Source organism: Canis lupus, chromosome X (genome assembly GCF_011100685.1).
Source record: "Canis lupus familiaris isolate Mischka breed German Shepherd chromosome X, alternate assembly UU_Cfam_GSD_1.0, whole genome shotgun sequence".
Classification (NCBI taxonomy): domain Eukaryota; kingdom Metazoa; phylum Chordata; class Mammalia; order Carnivora; family Canidae; genus Canis; species Canis lupus.
In genome coordinates, this window is record NC_049260.1 from 19827459 (window position 1) to 19849727 (window position 22269).

General features: G+C 37.5%; 1 protein-coding gene across 11 annotated transcripts in view; it reads left to right on the top strand.

The window, feature by feature from the left end:
* ZFX (zinc finger protein X-linked) overlaps positions 1–22269 on the top strand; it is a 94841-nt gene that overhangs the window by 44998 nt on the left and 27574 nt on the right. For 6 of the 11 annotated variants that reach the window (XM_038587091.1, XM_038587093.1, XM_038587097.1 and 3 more), the window contains 2 exons: positions 16625–16713; positions 19616–20185. In XM_038587091.1, coding sequence (XP_038443019.1) covers positions 16653–16713; positions 19616–20185 — 631 coding nt within the window. In that variant the 5' untranslated portion in view covers positions 16625–16652. Of the gene's footprint in view, positions 1–9438; positions 9488–13901; positions 13921–16624; positions 16714–17968; positions 18024–19615; positions 20186–20260; positions 21342–22269 lie in introns of those variants that run through there. The other 5 variants (XM_038587089.1, XM_038587090.1, XM_038587098.1 and 2 more) reach the window with 4 other exon arrangements.

The following is a 22269-nucleotide window of genomic DNA, read 5'->3' on the forward strand; positions in this document are numbered from 1 at the left end:
TTGTAGTCTCATATATACACATCTGTTTCTAGTTTCTCTTCTGATTTCATTGATCTGTTTGAGTCTATATCTGTACCACTCTGATTGAATACTGATTGCTTTATAACCAAATCTTTTTTTTTTTTCTTTATAATATGTTCTTTTTCTTCAGGACTTTTAAAGCTGTTCTCTTTGTTTTTGGATCAGTTTGTCTATGAAAAAGTCAGATTTTTATTGTATTTGTGTCATATTTATAGAATAAATATATAGACACATATAGATGCATGCTAAACAGTGGAGCTGGGATTTGAATCTTAGCATGCACTGCTGCTTTACATAAAGTTCTTGCACAACTTTTGTTAGATGTTTTTTGCTGGATACTATGCAATATTTGTTGTAAATAGGATTTTGTTATTATTTAGTTATTGCTAATGTATAAGGAACACTACCGACTTAGGTATATTCATCATGTAACCTTGCTGATTTTTGTTCTTACTGTAGTTCATAGACTCTGAGATGCACTTTTCCCCCGTACATTTTAGCATTTATAGAATCAAAATAGGTTTTCAATAGGTTGCTTTATAATCATTGTTGTTCAGGCAGTAGTCATGATGTGTATTACATTGCATACACATGCACACAGTTGGTCAAGACTCTTCACTTTGTCATCACCTAAATTTTTTCACTTTGTCATCACCTAAATTTTAAATGAGTATGTGCATTGTTGTGCTGTTTACTTCATGCCAAACAGTACAACTGAGGGCAGAAGAAATTGTGAAGTGGATATCTGACTGAAAAGAAAATCCTGTAGATAATGGAGCATTTTAAGAAAAGCTGTGTCACCAACAATCCTCTTGGCAGAGGACAATATTGTTAAGAAAGATTGAATGAATAGCTTTGAGGAAAAAAGCAGTCCAAGATAGGACCCTGAATGTGAAGTTTTAGGAATTTCCAACCAATTTCCTTTTGCTTCTGTTTTTTTGTCTATATATTTGCAAGATATGATTAACTGTGTAAGTCTAAAAGAATGGCCTCAATCTAAAATGAAAATTCTGGATAAGGTATGGCATCAGTTTAATTGGCAGTGCTTTTTCTTAGTTGTATGTAAACAAGGGTGCATCTTAGAGTTGGTAATATCTTTAGATTGAATGAAATGTGTGAGTAATAACAGTTAATAAATCATTTGTATTTTCTTTTTTTTTTTTTAAGATTTTATTTATTCATGAGAGATACAGAGAGGGAAGCAGAGACATAGGCAGAGGGAGAAGCAGGCTCCATGCAGGGAGCCCGATGTGGGACTTGATCCCAGGACCGCGGGATCACACCCTGATTCGAAGACGTGCGCTCAACTGCTGAGCCACCCAGGTGTTCCTCTTTTGCATTTTCTAAGTAGTTGAGTGTGAATCATGAAGGTTTTATTTTTTATTTTCCATTAGATTTTGCCTCCTGTTTCTTTTTTATTATTTTTTTTGGAACTGCATTAACTAATGCATTTAGCACAGTGTTGAATGGAAGCATTGGTATCAGGCATCCTTCTGTAAGTACTTTAATGGAGTGCTTCTAATATTAAAAATACTGTAGTGGGGTTTTTTGGAGGGGGTAGATATTATTTATTAGTTTATTTTCTATTTATTATTTTAGAGTTTTTGTCTTAAATAGTTGATTTTTCTAGTGCTTTTACTGCCTGTTGGTATGATGAATTGCATTTTTTTTTTTTTTTTTGTAATGTAGGCTCCATGTCCAGCATGGAGCCCAACATGGAGCTTGAACTCACTGGAGATCAAGACCTGAGCTGAGATCAAGAGTTGGACCCTTAACCAACTAAACCACCCAGGCATCCCTAGATTTTCTATTTTAAACTGTTTTTGGATGCCCTGGATATTTGCATCCCTTCATTATTGCCATATACTTTTCCTTTTTTGGTGTAGTCTTTGTTTTGTTTTGATAACAAGTTTATGGTAACTTCATAAGATGAGTTATATTTTGAAACAAGTTATATTTAATAGAGATGCTCTGTTTCTTGAAAGTTAGAATTTATCTGTGAAACTGGTATCTTTTGTGATTTGGTTTTTGATACAGTAATAGTTTCATGGTGATAAGTCTTTTTGGCTTATCTTGAAGGTTTTCTTGTTATTTACACAAAAGGAACAATATTTTAGAAAACTATAAATTTTCAAATATACTGGTATAAAATATAGGCTTCTATAATGACTTTAAAATATTAATTTCATTAATTTCTTTTTTTCTGACCAGTACTACCAGTAACTTGCCAGTATTATTAAGGCTTTCCAAGTAGTTCTTTCATTGATCCTTTCTGTACCTGCTGATATGATTAATATTTCTTTTCTTCTATTTATTGGAATTTATTCTGATATTTAAAATATTTAAGTGGAAAGTTTAGCTCATTGATATTTAATCTTTGCTCTTATACCTTTTAAACTATAATTTTTTCTCTGAACTATAACTAGATGCTGTGATTTTTTTTTAAGATTTTATTTATTTACTCATGAAAGACACAGAGGGGCAGAGACATAGGCAGAGGGAGAAGCAGGCTCCCTGTGGGGAGCCCCATGTGGGACCCAATCCCCAGACCCTGGGATCACGCCCTGAGCCAAAGGCAGATGCTCAACCACTGAACCACCCAGGCATCTCTAGATGCTCTGATTTTGACATTAATTGATTTTTATTATTTCTAAATATACTGTGATTTTCAGTATTTTCTTATTGCCCATTGAATTATTTAGAACTTCATTTTCAAATTTATGGGACTTTTTTTGTTTCTCTGATATTTGTTTCTAATATTATTGTATTATAATTGGTTAGCATTGATATGTAAAAATTAATTGTATTTCTCTATACTAACAACAAATAATTTGAAAATCAAATTAAAGCCAGTACCTATTACTCAGCCATAAAAAAGAATGAAATCTTGTTATTTGCAATGATATGAATGGAGTTAGTATTTTTCCTTTTAAGGATTTTATTTGTTCATGAGAGCACAGAGAGAGAGAGAGAGGCAGAGACACAGACAGGGAGGAGCAGGCTCCATGCAGGAAGCCCAATGCGGGACTCGATCCCAGGACTCTGGCATCATGCCCTGAGCCAAAGGCAGATGCTCAGCTGCTGAGCCACCCAGGTGTCCTGGAGTTAGAGAATATTAAGCTCAGTGAAATAAGTCAGAGAAAGACAAATACCATATGGTTTCACTCATATGTGGAATTTAAGAAACAAAACAAGCAAAGGGGGGAAAAGGAGAGAAGCAAACCGCAAACCAAGAAACAAACAACTATAGAAAACGAACTAGTGGTTACCAGAGGAGAAGTGGATGGAGGGATGGGCTAAATAGGTGATAGGGATTAAGGAGTGCACTTGTGATGCGCACTGGGTGTTGTATGGCAGTGTTGAATCATTGTATTGTGTACCTGAAACTAATACTGCACTATGTGTTAACTGGAATTTAAATAAAAACATACTAAGACCTTTAGTAAAAGCTTTACTAAGAAGTAAAACAACTAAGTTAGTGGGGAGAGTTACAATGTCCATTGATGAAAAGTCTCAATATTATAGAGACATCAGTTATGATATACAGAGATTCAATGCAATACCAAAGAAAACCCCAACAGGACTTCTTTTTTTTTTTTTTTTTTGGATAGACCAATTCTCAAATTTATATGGAAATGCAAAGGGCCAGGAATAGCAAAGGCAATCTTGAAAAAAAAAGTTGGAAGACTTACACTACTATATATCAAAGCTTATTATAAAGTTATAGTGATTAAAACAGTGAACACAAAGCCAGATTGATCAATGGAATAGTCTGAAAGCAGACCTACATATATAAGGTCAACTGATTTACAACAAAAGCATATTGGGATTTCGATTGAATGTAGAGGCTAATTCAGGGAGAATTGAAACTATTCATTCAACATTGAAGAACAAAATTTTTTTAAGGTTTTTATTTAAATTCCAGTTAGTTAACATATAGTGTATTATTCCCAAACACCTATTTAACCCATTCCCTCACCTACCTCCCCTCTGGTAACCATCAGTTTGTTCTCTATAGTTGAGTCTGTTTCTTGGGGTGCCTGAGTGGCTCAGTCGGTTGGATGTCTGACTCTTGGTTTCAGCTCAGGTCATGATCTTAGGATTGTTAGATTGAGCCCTGAATTGGGTTCCACACTCAGCAGGGAGTCTGCTTGAGATTCTCTCCTCCCTCTGCACCCTACCCCACCCTCTGTGCTCATGTTTATTTGCACTTCTCAAAAAAAAATTTTTTTTCTTTAGAGTCTGTTTGTTTGCCTCTCTTACCCCCTCATTTGTTTATTTCTTAAATTCCACATGAGTTAGATCATATGGTATTTGTCTTTCTCTGACTTATTTCGCTTAGCATAATACTCTAGCTCCATCCATGTCATTGCAAATGGCAAGATGTCATACTTTTTTATGGCTGAGTAATATTCCATTGTGTATATATACTACATCTTTTTTTATTTTTATTTTATTTTTTTTTAAAGATTTTATTTATTTATTCATAGACACACAGAGAGAGGCAGAGACACAGGCAGAGGTAGAAGCAGGCTCCATGAAGGGAGCCCGACGTGGGACTCTATCTGGGGTCTCCAGGATCACACCCCAGGCTGCAGGTGGCGCCAAACCGCTGTGCCACCAGGGCTGCCCCAATCTTCTTTTTTTTTTAAAGGTTTTATTTATTTATTCATGAGAGACATACAGGGCGGGGGGGGGGGGGGGGGGGGGGGGGGCAGAGACACAGGCAGAGGGAGAAGCAGACTCCATGCAGGGAGCCTGACGTGGGACTTGATTCCGGGTCTCCAGGATCACGCCCTGGGCCGAAGGCAGGCACCTAACCACTGAGCCACCCAGGGATTCCCTACATCGTCTTTATTCATCAGTTGATGGACACTTGGGCTATTTCCATAATTTGGCTATTGTAGGTAATGCTGCTATAAACATTGGAATGCATGTAACCCTTTGAATTAGTATTTTTGTATTTGGGTAAATACCTAGTAGTGCAACTGCTGGATCATAGAGTAGTTCTATTTTGAACTTTTTGGGGAACCTCCATACTGTTTTCTACCATGACTGTACCAGTTTATATTCCCACCAACAGTGCAAAGAGGGGTCCCCTTTATCCACATCCTCATCAATACCTGGTGTTTCTTCTGTTGATTTTAGCCATTCTGACAGCTGTCAGGTGATACCTCATTGTAGTTTTTTTTTTTCCCCTAAGATTTTGTGTATTTGAGAGAGCAAGAGCACAAGTGTGGGGGAGGGGCAGAGAGAGAAGCAGACTCCCTGCCAAGCAGGGAGCCAGATGCAGGGCTGGATCCCAGGATCCTGAAATCATGACCTGAGCCAAAGGCAGACACTTAACAGGCTGAACCATCCAGGCACCCCTTTCATTGTAGTTTTCATTTGTATTTTCCATAATGATCAGTGATGTTAAACATCTTTTCATGTGTCTATTGGCCATCTGTATGTTTTCTTTGGAAAAATGTCTCTTCACTTCTTCTGCCCATTTTTGATTGGATTATTTATATTTTAGGTGTTGAGGTGTGTAAGTTCTTTATATATTTTGGATATTAATCGTTTATCAAATACGTTATTTGCAAGTATCTTCTCCCATTCTGTAGGTTGCCTTTTAGCTTTATTGATTATTTCCTTTGCCGTCCAGGAGCTTTTTATTATGATCATGTCCCAACAGTTTATTTTTGCTTTTGTTTCTCTGCTCTCAGGAGACATCTAGAAAGAAGTTGCTATAGCCTATGTCAACCAGTTACTGCCTGTGTTCTCTTCTAGGATTTTTATGGTTTCAGGTCTTGCATTAAGGTCTTTCATCGATTTTGAATTTATTTTTGTGTATGGTGTAAGAAAGTGGTCCGGTTTCATTCTTTTACATATAACTGCCCAGTTTTCCCAACACCATTTGTTGAAGAGACCATCTTTTTCCCATTAGATATTCTTTCCTGCTTTGTCCCTATTTGTCAAAAAATATAGTTGTGGGTTTGAAGAGCAAAATTGATTTATCTATACATTTGTGTTTTTTAATCACACTTAGAGTTTTCAGGTATTTTTATCAGTGGAATTTAAATGTATTACATAAGAAAGCTTTTGTCTTCAAGTCTATTTTACACTAGCACACTTTATAAAGTTATACTGATGGTAGTTTTTCAGTTGATTCTTTTAGATTTTCTAGGTAGATCATATATAAATAAGTAAAATTTATTTTAAATAATAATTATATCTTGTATTTTATTATCTTACCTATTTTATTTTATATATTGTATTTTATTATATATTGGCTATAAATTGGCTATAAATTTCCATGTAATCTTAATAGTAGTGTTAATGGGTGTGGTGTCCTTGTCTTTTTTTTTTTTTTTTTTTTGAGAGAAAGAGTGAGAACAAGTGGGGAGTGCAGAGGGAGAGAATCTTACACAGGCTCCACACCCACAATGGAGCCCAATGCGGGGCTCAATCTCACAACCCTGAGATAATGATATGAGCCAAAATCAAGAGTCAATTGCTTAACTGACTGAGCCACACAGCCCCCCGCCCCCCCATTCCTATTGTGTTTTTTAACTCTTAAGAAAATATCTTTCTGGGGAGCCTGGCTGGCCCAGTCAATAACATGTGACTCTTCTTGATCTAGGGATTGTGAATTTGAGCCCCATGTTGGGTGTAGAGATTACTTAAAACCTTTAAAAAAAATATCTATTACAATTTAACTGAGTAGTTTGTTTTGAATATAGATATTCTCAGAGTATGGGAAATCAAAATGGGAAGAAAAAGGAGACATTCTAATTCATTATTAAATTATATCCCTGCCCAAACCTGGAGAGAATACTACCAAAACTAAAATAACAACAGCAGAAATTAATGTTGAATTTCAACTTTTTGGCATCTATTGAGAATATTGGGATTTTCCTTTTTTGACCTGTTAATTTAGGCCATTATTTGATTCCATCTTTGAATTCCAGAATGACCATAGTTTGTCCAGGGGTGTGTGTGTGTGTGTGTGTTTACATGATGGATGGATCACATTTGCAAACATTTCATTTGGGATTCATAATTAATGAAGTTTGTTGTTCGATTACATTTTTTTTTTTTTTTAAGCCAAAATTTTGTAAGAAAAAAAGCTTTTCTGTTCTGGCATAGTTCAGATAGCTTTGGGGAAAACTTAGAGCTTTCTGAAAGGATAAAATTTTCCTTTATTTAAAGAATTTTTTCCCCCAATTTCATGGTGATTGGGTTTTCCTTTATTGAGTTAATAATGGTAACTTACATTTCCCCTCAATGTGCTAGCATAGAATTATAGGCTATTTTCTTACAAGATTTTTAATTTTTTTCTTTATCATTTCAAATTATGTATGTTTGTGCTTTCTCTCAGTCCCCACCCCCCTTCAGATTATTATCTAATAGTATTTTACTGTCTCCCCAAACTTCTGAAAAGAGCCAGGTTTGGATTCTTTTGGTGGGGTATAAATTAGCTGGCTCCCTAACTTTGCTCCAGATAATGATTATGGAATTAATGCTGCTGATACTTAACCTGGAGCTGATTCTCAGTGGAGCATGCCATTATTACTCATATAAGAAGCAGGTGTTCCTCATCACATCTTTCCCCTCCCCTCCCCTTCTCTCCCCTCCCCTCGACACACACACACACACACACACACACACACACACACACACACACACAGAGAGAGAGAGAGAGAGAGAGAGAGAGAGAGAGAGAGAGAGAGGCAGATACATAGGTAGGGGGAGAAGCAGGCTCCCTCCCAGGACCCTGGGATCACAGCCTGAGCTGAAGGCAGACGCTCAACCACTGAGCCACCCAAGTGCCCTTTTTTTAATTATTAAAGAATTTAATAAGTTATAGGTGCAAAACATACTACTAATTGTATTAGTAAAAAATCAATATAAAAACAGTCCATAATTCTGCAACTGTGAATTTAAAAATTTTGTTGTAGTTTTTGAAAAGCCTAGTGTTATATTCTTGCCAGTATTTAACACATACAGAGAATATTGTTAGTGTCAGCACTGAGTTTACAGAACCTTGCAGACCCAAAGTAATGTATTTAGGTAAAACCATAATAAGCATGTGTTCATACAGATGAAGGAAAAAATAGGATCAGTATTAGTTAACGTTATTATGTTGGTGATCTGACAAGACTAATTTTAAGAAGTTTCATAGTTTAAGAATATTTAAAATAGTTTAAAAATTCTAAAGCTGTAACATGTATTACAGATTTATAAACTAGATTTATAAAACTAGTTACTAGAAAACTAAGGAGAGTACTTACTAGCTTGAATGAAGTAACATGACAGAATGCTTTAATCTAAAAGAAAAAAAAACAAAATACAATACACCAGCAGAAATAATACACCAGCAGAAAGATTTTCTAATATAAGGAGACATTAATTACTCATTAAGAAGGAATTTGATAGGTAAAACAGTCAATTAACAACTACAGGAATAATCAGTTCAGAGATGAATTAAAAGCCCAGTTTTGGGAAAGATGGCAAGGGCAAGAAAAAGGAAAAGGGGAGGAAACAGTGTCTGATAATACCAATCTTTCTTCATCATGTACTGTATTTGACAGAAATTTACCTTTTAAAAATGCCTCCCCACACACAGTTTTGTTTAACTATTCCATGTACAATGTAGTTTAATCTCCAGGTTTTGGAAAAATAAGGCTTTGAGAAGACTTACCATATTAGGACCAAATTTTAACAGGTTTTGAAAGTTCAGACTCTTAGACTTTAAACAAAACTGTTAAATTCTTGATTGGCTCAGGATGGTTTTTATGGAAAAAACTAATCTGTAACAAAACCTTGGCATTGAAATTTTGAGCAAGTGTACAGAAGTTCCAAGTAGGACAGGGCTCTGACATTTACAACAGCAAGCATTTTCTCTTCTTATTGTTACAGAAGGCAAGGCTGTTTGAAAACAAAATATTCAATAGGAATGGAATTTAAAATAGAGCTATTAGATTAATATTGCTAATTATATGTATCTCTTTCCTTAGGTTTCTTTCCTTTTTTTTTTTTTTTTTTAAGATGTTATTAAGAGAGAGAGTGTGTGCATGAGAGCAGGGTGAGAGGCAGGGAGAGGGAGAGAGAGAATCCCAAGCAGACTCCAAGCTAAGTGTGGAGCCTGAGGTGGGGCTAGATGTCATGATCCTGAGATTATGACCTGAGCCAAAACCGGGAGTCAGATGTTTGAGCCACCCAGATGCCCCTCTTTCCTTAGTTTTTGAGTATTTGATCTGTTAAATGTTGATAAGAATTATAACTTGTCACTACTACTGATTTTCTTTTATTTCTGTCTTCTAGGTTTTGTTTTTATATATTTCTATGTTTTGACACATGCAAATTCATAATGACTTCAAATTGAAGATAGACTAGAGAACACACACATTTACATTTTTTTTTCTTTTCAAGATTGAGGAAGAAATAGAAAAATAAATCCAGAGAAAAAAAACCCTGAGAGGTATGTCACTTGTAAACCAGAATATGATGAATTTTTGGTTGAATAAAGTACTTGGAAATTATTTAATGGCAGAACCCTAGAAAGCTTAGTGAACCTGTGGCCTTATTTAGAAAGTTGGAAGGACCATCCAAAATTTCATTTTGCATTATCCCTAATGTCAAAAGCAGGGGTGTCCCGGGAGAGAGAGCAAGCCATGGGCATAGCCAAGCAATTAAAGGTATGAAAAAGCTAAGTCCTTTGTTTGTCAGTATAGATATCTTCTAGTGTGACTTTCCTCCTGAGATAATGCTAGAAATTCAGCTCTCTGATTTACAAATTTGTCCGTAGGAAATTCCAAAGTGGGTATACTGTGTGGAGAAAGGGGCAGTGCTTTAGGTGGCTTGTAGCTAACCTGAGGGTTATTGGACCTCCAGTACCTGGAGAATGGAATGCTTATCCACCATTAAAAGAAAGCCTAGCTGGTTACATGGTTCTTTTCTCTCCCTGACTTCATTCTTCTAGACTGTAGACCTCTAAATGTGGTCATAATTTAGGTTTTTTGCTAGACAAACAGGGATTCTCACTTGAACTGAGGAAATACAGCCCAGCTATCAGAATGTAACTCTGGTCTAGACCTTCATCTATAGATATGAATTGACAATCTAGAAGAATCATGCTTTTGAGGAAAATCAACAGCCAGAAAGAGGCACCAAATCCAACTGATTGAGACAACAGAGGAGGCAGTTTAATTTAGAATACAGAGTTAACTTCATATCTTTAGAGATAGTTGGGAAGATCCTGTATCCACCCAAAAAAGGAGAAAAGATGGCTGTGAAAAAGAAATTAAGTTTATTTTGATATTAAAATATGACCTTTTAGATAAAAATTCAGGAGCTGGAGTGAAGATCAAATTAGCTAGTTTAGAAAAAAAATGTTTAGGGGTTTTGAGAATGGAGTAGAAAGAAAATATGAAAGAAAAATTAAAGCAACATGAAGGCTAGATTTAGAAGTCTTTATATCATTTAATAGAAATTCTAATATGAATGAACAGAGAATATGGAAGTATAGAAACAACAGAAGAAAATTTCTTGAGGTCAAGAAGGGCTTGGGTCTTTTATTCATTTATTTATTTGTAGCTTTATGCCCAACATAGGGCTCGAACTCATGACCCTGAGATCAAGAGTTGCATGTTCTTAGGACTGAGCCAGTTCAGTGCCCTCTAGAGGGGCTCAAGTTTTTTAATTGGAAAGGCCCCATTGGGTTCTGGATGTAAGACAACCATAGCTTTTTAGAAATAACAGTGAAAATAAAAAGGACTTGATAAATTCAAGAGTGGGTAGCTTTAGAGACTAATTTAAGGGCTGAATTTGTAAGAGAAGTGAAGCATAATTCCATACTTGAAAATCAGGTATCTGAAGAAGTAATGGCCAACATTGAACATGGGGAAAAATTGGAAAGAAATATAGCTTAGGAGGGAAGATGTTAATTACACTTTAAATGTAAATTTTCACCTGTTCCACTTTTGCTCTAGAAAAATTCTGGGGCACCTGGGTGGCTCAGTTGGTTAAACATCTACCTTCAGCTCAGCTCATGATCCAGGCTCCTGGGATCCAGTCCTGCTTCGGGCTCCCTGCTCATTGGGGCATCTACTTCTCGCTCTCTCACTGCCCCTCTGCCCTGCTTGTGTGTGTGCGCTCTTTTTCAAATAAATTAAGTCTTAAAAAGAAGGAAAGATTCATTGGGGCATTTGGCTGGCTCAGTAGAGCATGCAACTCTTGATCTCAGGGTTGTGAGTTCAAGCCCCACGTTGGGGGTACAATTTACCTAAGAAAAAGGAAAAAGAAGAATTCTGTTAGAGACACATCTGCCTTTTCTGAAGCTTGAGCAATTCGATTTACTGTGAATAGTACAATTTAGTTCTGTGAGTTTGACTTAGGGAGAAGAACTAGACTTGAGTCATAAAATCAAAAGGCAGTGAGTTTTTGGGAGACCAAAATCAGAAAGTAATTCTTGAAGTAATTCTTGCATACGTAATAGCTGCAAAAAGCAAAGTGAATGTGTAAGCACCCTGTTAACTTGCTCAAAAGAAAGATCATCAAAATGTCTAGGTATCAAGAGATCCAAAACGGAAATATATTCGTTAGCCCTAATTTTAGATAGATAAATGCCCTTACTATACCTATTAATTTTGTGTGGTATTTTTATTGCTGCATTTCAAAGAATGGAAGAAAATTTTTGTGAATTTTTTGAGTTTCTCTCAAACCATTATTTCCCTTAAAACTGTATGTTCTTCTTGTGAATTCTTCCACACCGTGTTTAAGATCATGACTTCTGCAACTGGGAAGGAACTGTTTTACTGACCTTGAGGTGAGAGTCGGGTCCCAGAAGTATTTTTTTTTTTTTAAAGATTTTATTTATTTATTCATGATAGTCACACAGAGAGAGACAGAGAGGCAGAGACACAGGCAGAGGGAGAAGCAGGCTCCATGCACCGGGAGCCCGACGTGGGATTCGATCCCGGGTCTCCAGGATCGCGCCCCGGGCCAAAGGCAGGCGCCAAACCGCTGTGCCACCCAGGGATCCCCCAGAAGTATTTTTGAGGACATTTGGTAATCGGACAAAACGTTAGGATGTGTTCATCCACACTATTAGAGTCTCGGTTCTCTGAACTATTCTGCTTATTTGTCTCCACATTCAGCTGATCTCTGTGCTTGGTTCTTGCAGCAAAGACAGGGGCAATTGCAGTTAGTTATTAGTGTGCATTCCCCACTCTTACTTAATGGCAATCCAGAGAACTCTTCTAAGTAGCTTTTGTTTTAAGAACATTGGTTTCATTCTGCTTGTCAGAATTACTTCTAACCCCACAAGGGTTACAAAGTTGAAGGATGGTCACCTCTGCTTGCAAGTACAACGTATGTTTTTTCCTGATTTAAGTTTTTATGGGGACAGGATAGAATGAAAAATAATCAGTCAAAACTGTTTAATAACTACTGCTCACCCAAGTCAAAATAACATGAGTGGATACTCTCCATTTGGGCCAGAATATCTGTTAGAAAATAAATGGATAGGATGTAAAATAGTGGGAATAACAGCAAATAAGTCTGTTGTGGTAGCTGGGGTTAATATTTTAGAGCACCTTGCATATTGGGGAACTACAAGCTTTCTGAGCAAGGGAGTTGGGCCATGATCAAAGTGGTGCTTCAAGGAATCAGTGTGTGGCAGATTGCAGGAATGCCTCCTCAGTGCTTGGCCCCAGCCCTCACTAGTAACAGGCTTCCTTGTCATTTGTTGCGGGAATGGCAGCAAGGAGCAGAAGAGCCAGTGGAGAGGCTGTTTTCATCCCCTGGGCGGCGGAGGGGGGAGATCAGGAAAGAGGAAGCTGAGAGTGAGTGGTGACAGTGGAAATATGAAGAGAGGGACAGATTCCTGAGAGGTTGTGGAGAAGAAATGAAGAAGGTCTGACAACCTGAGTGAATTTAAGCAGGGAAGAAGGAAAAGGCCATAGTGGTCATGTCAGGAGAAAGCAGAGTTCTATTCTGATGAAAATATTCCACAGGCAGTCTGATGGAAGCGTTAGGTGCTACCCCTGAGTATGTGGATTTGGGGACTCATCTTTGTGTAAATGGTAGTTGAAACTGTGGAATAAAAAGCAGAAGAGGGATCCCTGGGTGGCGCAGCGGTTTGGCGCCTGCCTTTGGCCCAGGGCGCGATCCTGGAGACCCGGGATCGAGTCCCGCGTCGGGCTCCCGGTGCGTGGAGCCTGCTTCTCCCTCTGCCTGTGTCTCTGCCCCTCTCTCTCTCTCTCTCTGTGAGACTATCATGGATAAATTAAAAAAAAAAAAAATTAAAAAAAAAAAAAAAGCAGAAGAGAAGAGGGCTGAGTGTACTTCCCTGGGCTGCAGTAAGGAGTGGGAAGACAGAGTAACCCACAGTTGGGAAGGTGAGAAATGAGGGAAGGAGAGAGTTTTAGGATCCGGGGGATTGATTGTCAAACTCTAGTAGAAAAGCCAAGGAGGAAGAATACCTAGCAAAGGAGTTTAGTGTGCAGGTTGAGAATTCTTAGAGCTGATGGGATTGGGGTTATGTAGGGAAATTGGAGAGAGAGAGCCTTAATACATTAACGAATCCTATTTATTGCCCTCCTAATTGGCTTAATTTCAAATAGTGCTGTGGCATTATGCTTAGAAGATTCATTTACTATTATCATTTTGTAATTACACTTTTAAAGAGGTGAGACAAGAAAGAATCATGGCCAAAGGTGATTTTATTTTACTTATTTTTTAAAAGATTTATTTATCTATCAATCAATCAATCATTGAGAGAGAGCACAAGCAGAGGGAACTGCAGGCAGAGGGAGAGGATCAAGGAGCCCCAGTCTCAGGACCCTGGGATCATGACCTGAGCCGAAGACAGACACTTAACTGACTGAACCACCCAGGTGCCCCTGGCCAGAGGTGATTTTAATGGGGAGAGAACAGTTGACAACTTAGAGCATGTATGCTTTCCATTTTCCATAGCTGAAAATCTTTTTGTTGTTTCTTTTAATTTGAAGCAGTTTGAATAAATAACATGAAACATGTCCTTCCTTGAAAATGAAAAGAATATGTCTCAGAGATGACATGTTGAAAATCTATTTATTACATTAATGTTCAAGTTTTTCATGGGTATCTAAGAAGTATTTGTATGTAAGTTTAGTATCTAAAAATAAGACCTATATACATAAGTATTGCAAACAAGTAAAATCAGAAAAAGGATAAAAGTGCTGTAGAAATTCAGAGGAAGGAGAAACTATTTGCAGCTTTTTCTTTTTTTGTAGGGAAGGGGACTTGAGGAAAAGGTCCAAGCAGAGATGATAAGGGAAAGGTGTTCCAGGTAGAAGAAATCCTGAGCTCAGTGTAGAGCTGGGGTCTTATCAGGGAACATGGGATGTTTTTGTTTGGCTGAAGTGTGTACATGTGGTGGTTGGGGAAGATTCTTGAAGGGAAGTTAGGGGAGATAATGATGGAAAGATAGTTTGGGGCCGGAATTTAGAAGATGGCAGGAGTGTGAACTTTATTTGGAAGCAGCAGGGAGCCATTAGATATTTTTTAACAGAAGAATGACATCATCTAGCTGATGCTTTAGAAAAATGACTCTTGGGGCACCTGGCTGGCTCAGTCAGTGGAGCTTGGGACTGAGTTTGAGCTCCATGTTGGTAGAGATTACTAAAATAATACACTAAAAAAAAAAAAAAGAAGTGACACTTTCTATTATTTGAAATTTTAGTAAGCATTCAGCACTTACATCATCAGTGAAAAATGATAAAAGTTAAAGAGAGATGCATCTAATTGTACCATTTAGGCTGGATTAGAAAGAGAGAGAAATAAGGAAACCAACGAGGGAAATGGCTTATGCAGTATTTAGAACAAAAGTAAACCACAATCCCTGATTAGTATTAGTGTATTATTTAATTGGTTAAGTTTTTTGTTGGTTTGTTTTTTAAAGATTTATTTATTTTAGAGCTCATGCGTGCGAGCAAGGGGAGGAACAAAGGGGGAGAGAGAGAAAGAGAGAATCCTCAAGCAGACTGTCTGCTGAGTGCAGAGGAGTTCAATGTGGGGCTCGATGCCAGGACCCCAAGATCATGACCTGAGCAGAAACCAAGAGTCAGCCGCCTAACCCACTGAGCAACCTAGCCTCCAAGGTTTTTTTTTTGTTTTCGTAAGTTTGGGCTTAAGTAGAAAAGGGAGCTTTAAGGTCATTGGGATGTCTTGAAAAAAATCCAGGGCAACAAGGTTCTGGAGCTGGACTTCAGAAAGGTCTGGAGCCAGGAGCTAAAAAGCTATTAGTAAACCTTACCCTCCCTGTTCCCTCTACTTTGTTTCTCTGGACATTCACTGGATTCTTTTTATTTTTTTATTTTTTTATTTATTTTTTTGTTTTTTTTTTTTTTAATTTTTATTTATTTATGATAGTCACAGGGAGAGAGAGAGAGAGAGGCAGAGACATAGGCAGAGGGAGAAGCAGGCTCCATGCACCAGGAGCCCAACATGGGATTCGATCCCGGGTCTCCAGGATCGCGCCCTAGGCCAAAGGCAGGCGCTAAACCGCTGCGCCACCCAGGGATCCCATTTCTTTTTATTTTTTATTTGTAAACTTTATCTCCCGAGTCTAACCTGAAGTTGGAAAATGGCCATCCTCATCTTCTGTGTTAAAACCAAGGGCAGTAGTGGTGGGGAGAAGAGTGATCCTTGCTCCTGGTTTCTGATTCTCAGGGATAGGACTTTGATTTTGTTATGCTCACAGATGAACTTATTTTTACTTTATACCTACTGCCAGTCAGCTGTGGCCAGGAGAGCATACATACACGGTGGGAACTGACTTCTCTAGATTAGAGGGTCAGTTAAGGGAAGTCAATATAAGTTAGGCAGAATTCCCAAAGGGTGTTTACTACAGTTATGCATTTTGAATTTTTACAGTTCAATGTATTGGATGAAAGATAGCAGACTATCTAAATTTAGAGAAGTGATAGGAAAATCATGCAGAGATTTTCCCCTAGTAAGCTATAGAGTGTGTTTAAATTGAACTTTAATAAAACTGGCTACCCTTCTGGGAATATGTGTTATATAGACTGAAAGGAGACAAGAGTGCTAGGGTGCTGGAAACGTTCTAGATCCTGATCTGGGTAGTGTAGTGATTATATGGGTTTATACCTGTGTCAAAATTCAAGGTGTGGGGCACCTAAGTGACACAGTTGATGGGAGTGTCCGACTCCTGATTTCAGCTCAGGTCATGATCTCAGGTTGTAAGATTGAACTTGGGCTCCATGCTCAGTGGGGAGTCTGCTTGAGATTCTCTCTCTGCCCACCCTTGATCTGCATTCTCTCTCTCTGAAGTAAATAAATCTTTAAAAAATTCATCAATATGTGTATACCCAGTGTGTGAAAGCAGTATCTTAATTAAAAAGCTAGGCACAGCTGACTTATTTATCTGCCTTGCCTTGTCATACAGTTGCCCATATATCACTGGACATCAGTTAAGTTCTCTTTCATTTTAGATAAATTTTTGATAGGTGTTCATCTGTCACATAATTTTGAGTGTTTCAGAAATGTAAATATGATGAGATTTTTAGTACATGATATGAAAGTAATGTTTGGTTTATGTGTTTTTCTGATTTAGGAGCTGTGACTGATGAGAATTAAAGGCCATGGATGAAGATGGACTTGAATTACAACCACAAGAGCCAAACTCATTTTTTGATGCAACAGGTATAACTTGGGTCGTTCTGCTTCCCAAAACTACCAAACTTGGAAGTTGGCTATCAAGTGGACGAATTGCTAGACACTCATGTTGATACTCACACTTAGGTATCTTTTATCCTGTCAAGCCTACATTTGTTAAAGGGGGCATATTATTATTCCCATCCTCAAAAATGTGTTACCCTCACAGCCAACATTCACATTTTTCTCCTTAACAGCAGGAGTATCAAAACACCAGTGTTCTCCAGTTCTTCTCATCTTACCCACTTATAGCACTAAGTCCTGTTACTTCTCCCTTTGAAAATGTTCTTGCTTATAACTCTTCATTCTACTGCCTCTCTCATAGACAGGCTCTGTCATCTCATTCTTAGTCTGTGGTTACTTTTAAATTCTTTTCCTTACCCTTAGTCTCTTTTGTCCAGCCCGCCAGTTAGAATACTGATTGTAAACTTTCATGTGGATCGTGTCATGTCTCTGGTTTCCATTACCCAACAGGTAAAGTATAAACTCAGGCCCTCCACATTCTGACCCCATCCTACTCTTAAAACCCTGTCTCTCACAAGGTGACAAAAGGAGCCCTCTGCTTCAGGAAGATGGAGTCTGACCTCACTCTCCAAACTACCAAGACTATTAAATTCATGAAGTTCTAAAAATAGAAAAAAATGTATTTGTAATTTCAGATTATCTATGATTCCAGTTGTCTAACATTATAAAGTGATTATGCTAGGCTTAATAATGTAAAATTTTTTTTTGTCACATTAGCTAGCTACCCTTACAAATAAAACTTTGACTATTTTCCATTGGATTTGAAATGATCTTGCAGTATATTAAAGAAATAATAATTAGCTTTATCAGGAAATAAAATATTGATGATTTAAAATTTTAACTTTTTCTTCAATCTCTAAATCCAGCGGGGTATATGTATTTTTCTTAACAACTTGGAATAGTCTTTTAGTTTACATTTGGTAACTTCAGTTTGATAATAATAAATGCAAAGAAAGGTATAATTCTCTCTTCATTACAACATGGAGTATAATTAACGTGCTTGAAAGACTAAGCTCTTTGGAGAAGAACGCACACTATTTACTAGCTTAATCTTGCCACAAGTGAGCCTGGGTTATGGACTAAGTGGTGGATTGAAGGTTTACTGGATTTTAGCCCTGATTGTTAACACTTATGGTGTTTGTTTATCTTTGAGCAAGTCACTTAATCTGTCAGGGCCTCCATTTTCTTGTCCTAATAATAATGAAACCTCTCATTACAGTTTTTCAGAACACTTCCCATACATTCCCATTTGATCATCACAACAGTCCTGTGAGGTACGCATGGCAGATACTACTGTCCTCATTTTACTGATGAGGAAACTGAAACTCAGAGGTTAAATGACTTGCCCAAGGTCACAAAACGAATAAGTGTCTGAATGGTACTCTCTTAGATTTTGTAACTAGTCTTCTTGCCACCAAATGCTTTCATCTTTATGTCTACAAAATGGAGATTATAATGATCTGTTGCTGATGTTAATATTGAGAATATGGAAAACAAAGGAGTATAAAGCATTTTGTGGAAGTTCCCTAGAAATTAAAGCGAACATATTCTTTATTATTTCTAGATGTAATTAAAATGGATATTAACTGGCTATAAGAATTCCTGTACTTTAAATGAAATTTTGGCCCTTGCTGGTCATTTGTGTTTGTTAAACAAAGCCATATGTCTCTGAGGACCTGGCCAGTGACACAGTCATTGAGTTAGGCAGCTGCTTGGACTCAGCCTGATTTGAGTTATGTCCAGAAGCACTATTCAACAGAATAGCGTTTTCGGTTAAGACTTCTATAAAACTTTCTTTTTTCTAGATCAAAATCCAAGATACTGGATTTGTTTTCTTTTATCTTCTATTTTTGGCAAGGGTATTTGATTTTGATTCCTATTTGTGACATTCATTCAGATTAATATTTACAGAGCACCATAATCTGTGCAAATTGTGTGATCTTGGTGAAGTCATTTAATCTCAATGGGGCTTCAATTGATTCAACCCTCTACCTTTATTCCTTAACTGCAGAGTGCACTAAAGTAAGGTTTCTTATATTCTGAAGAGCAGCCTGGGGATTTGGGATATGGGGGGACAGGAGGAGGCTGGATGGAGATGGAATACCCTGGTGAAGTCAGGGCAGGCCCCATTCCAGCTAACCTTGGCCTCTACCGCCCCGGAGCAGCTGCAGTTTAGGCATCTCATCTATCCACAGAGACTCCTTAGCCGGTTGTCTTTTCTCTGTAACTGTGGCCCTCTTTTCATTTATGCCCCGATCGTTTTATATCCTACATTCAGAGGATAATTTCTAAATTTCCATAGTCATAAATGGAGGATATTGGTGTGATACTGTTCTAGAACAAAGGGGAAAAAAGGGGTATAAATGGAAGGGAAGTAAAAGAGATACATGTGAGAGCTGGAAAGAAGAAAAAGTATGAGTTGAGAAAGAGATGGAGCAAGAAGGAAACAAATGAAAACACATATAATGAAGAAAAATGGCATATTTGTCACCTGAACTTGAGTTACTTATTTTTATGATCATCCCTATGCATATAGGTTTAACTTTAGTGAGCCTGAAATTTTACTTTCATGATGTGTGTGTGTGTGTGAGAGAGAGAGAGAGAGAGACTGGCTCAGTTGCTTTGTTTTTCTGTATTTCCATACCTATCACTTGATTTGGAATGAGAATAAAAGTTCTTGTAGTAAAAATTTTTGTTTCTGATATGATTCAAAAATAGATTCCCTCTTCTTTAATCTGTCTTAATGTTTAAGAAAACTGAGGAGCCAGTCTGTTTTACTGGTAGGAATTAAATAACATTTATATTATTTGAGGTAGTCATGCACATCTAACTGAAATTTGTGATTTTAATTTTTTTTTCTTTTAAGGAGCTGATGCTACACACATGGACGGTGATCAAATTGTTGTGGAAGTACAAGAAACTGTTTTTGTTTCAGATGTTGTGGATTCAGACATAACTGTGCATAACTTTGTTCCTGATGACCCAGACTCAGTTGTAATCCAGGATGTAATTGAGGATGTTGTTATAGAAGATGTTCAGTGCCCCGATATCATGGAAGAAGCAGATGTATCTGAAACGGTCATCATTCCTGAGCAAGTGCTAGACTCAGATGTAACTGAAGAAGTTTCTTTAGCACATTGCACAGTCCCAGATGATGTTTTAGCTTCCGACATTACTTCAGCCTCAATGTCTATGCCAGAACACGTCTTGACGAGTGAATCTATACATGTGTCTGATGTTGGACATGTCGAACACGTGGTTCATGACAGTGTAGTAGAAGCAGAAATCGTCACCGATCCTCTCACAACAGATGTCGTTTCAGAAGAAGTATTGGTAGCAGATTGTGCCTCTGAAGCAGTCATAGATGCCAATGGAATCCCTGTGGACCAGCAAGATGATGACAAAAGCAACTGTGAGGACTACCTTATGATTTCCTGTAAGTCTTGGGGTACAGTGATTGTCAAAGGTATTTTTGAAGGCTGTATTTCCTAACTTACATCAGGGGTGAAATTTTCTTGACTTCTATAAAATTAAACTAAATTTCATAGACCTACCTGCATTGTTGTTTCAGTTTGGAGCCTGTAAGATTACTCAAAATTAAGAGAAGTGAAATGGTGCAGAGTAAAGAGTCGTTTCTCTATAAGGACACACTAGAAAGATGAGATTTCTTCAGTCTAGAAAGACAAAGATGTAAAGGAGTAGAACTGAACTTTCTGAAATCATGAAGGATGTGATTAGGCTGTTATGAGCCTCTATTAGAATTAGGAATCCTCTTAAAAAGGAGTTCAACCTAGAAAAAAATGTATAACCAAACTACTTATGTTCTCGTAAATGGATGTACAGTGCTAACTTATTTACTACCTGTGTACTCTACTTACATGTAAAATGCCATTTATATATCAGATAGCATGGAAAAGAGCTCTGGCATAGTGTTGAAACATTGAATGATTCCAAAACATGATTTCAAGTATGATGGACTCATAGTAGGGTATGGAAGAAAAGTAAGATGTTTTGGAACACACTTGTACATTTTTAACTTAACGTCTGGAAGGATAGCTGTGTCTTCTTACAACATATTTCTTGATGCCACTTTCAGAGATAAAATCCTCAATTGGATAGACCACAGTGCTGACCCAGTATGGGGATTCTTGTGCCTTTAAGAACTAAACTTCAAACAAAGACTCAGACTATTTGCTTACCTAAAACCACAAGACTATTTGGTTTGCTTGAATATCTATTATAATACAGGAATTTCACATAGCATATATTGGAGTCCACCAGCATTTTAGGAAATACCTTTTAAAAGTTCCAGATTTTGGAAATCCAAGAATTCTTTATGTGAAGAGGAAGAAAACGCCTTCATTCAACGCATGTGTTTGGGCTCCCTACTCTGTGTTAGACATTGTTCTAAGTAGTGCAGATATGGATAAGTGATAAAAAGATACAGAAAACCATTGTCTGTAGAGAGCTTACAGTTCACTGCAGGAGATAAAGATAGGTTGCACTGAAATACCGAGGTGTGACCAAGTTGCTGTGGAGACAAGATGGAGTTGCTGACCTTTGTACTGAAGAATGAGTACTAGTTTTACCAGGTGAAGAGGGGCATGAGTTGGGAGGGAGCATTCCAGGCAAATTGTATTAGTATGTTAAAAAAAAGTCCTGGCCTTTGCTGGGAATGATGGGAACTTTAGGATGTACTTGTATATCTTTGTGTACTTTCTGGTTAATTGATTAGAACAAATTTCTTGAAATAGAATTGCTGGATCAAAGGGTATACACATTTATAACTCTGGTGATATTGCCTCAATATTTTGCCTAATGATAACTCCCGCACCAAGTTTATGAGAAGATCCATTTCCGTCCACAACTGACCAACACAGGGTATTTTTTTTTTAAGATTTTATTTATTTATTCATAAGAGACATAGAGAGGCAGAGACACAGGCAGAGGGAGAAGCAGTCTCCATGCAGGGAGCCCAATGCGGGACTCGATCTCTAAACCCTGGGATCAATCCCTGAGCCAAAGGCAGACGCTCAACTGCTGTGCCACCCAGGAGTCCCCCAACACAGGATATTAACTTTCCTTTTTGGTTTTTGCCAGTCTGACAGGGAAAAATAGGGTAGCCATTTGAAGTTTGAATTTATTTTAGCAAGATGATTTCGGTAGTAATACAGAATAAGAAGAGATGGAGAGACTAGTAGTAGAGAGTAGTTGAAATGGTTCATTTATGAGATAAAGAAGATCCTAAGTACTTTCATGGGAATGGGGGCAGAAACGGGAAACTAGATTCAAGAGAGTTTTTAGGAAGTAAAATGGATGAGATTTCATAACAGAATAGGAGTGGGGATCTGAGGGAGAAAGAATTCATGGAGGACCAACCCTAAGCTTTCTACCTGGAGGATTGGGTGCCTGGTCATGCTATTACCTACGAAGTGGAGGAGATTTGGTGGAAAGAATATGATTTAGAACCTGTTAGAAGTTTGAGTTGCTTGCTGGGGACAGTTGATGGATATTTTTTCT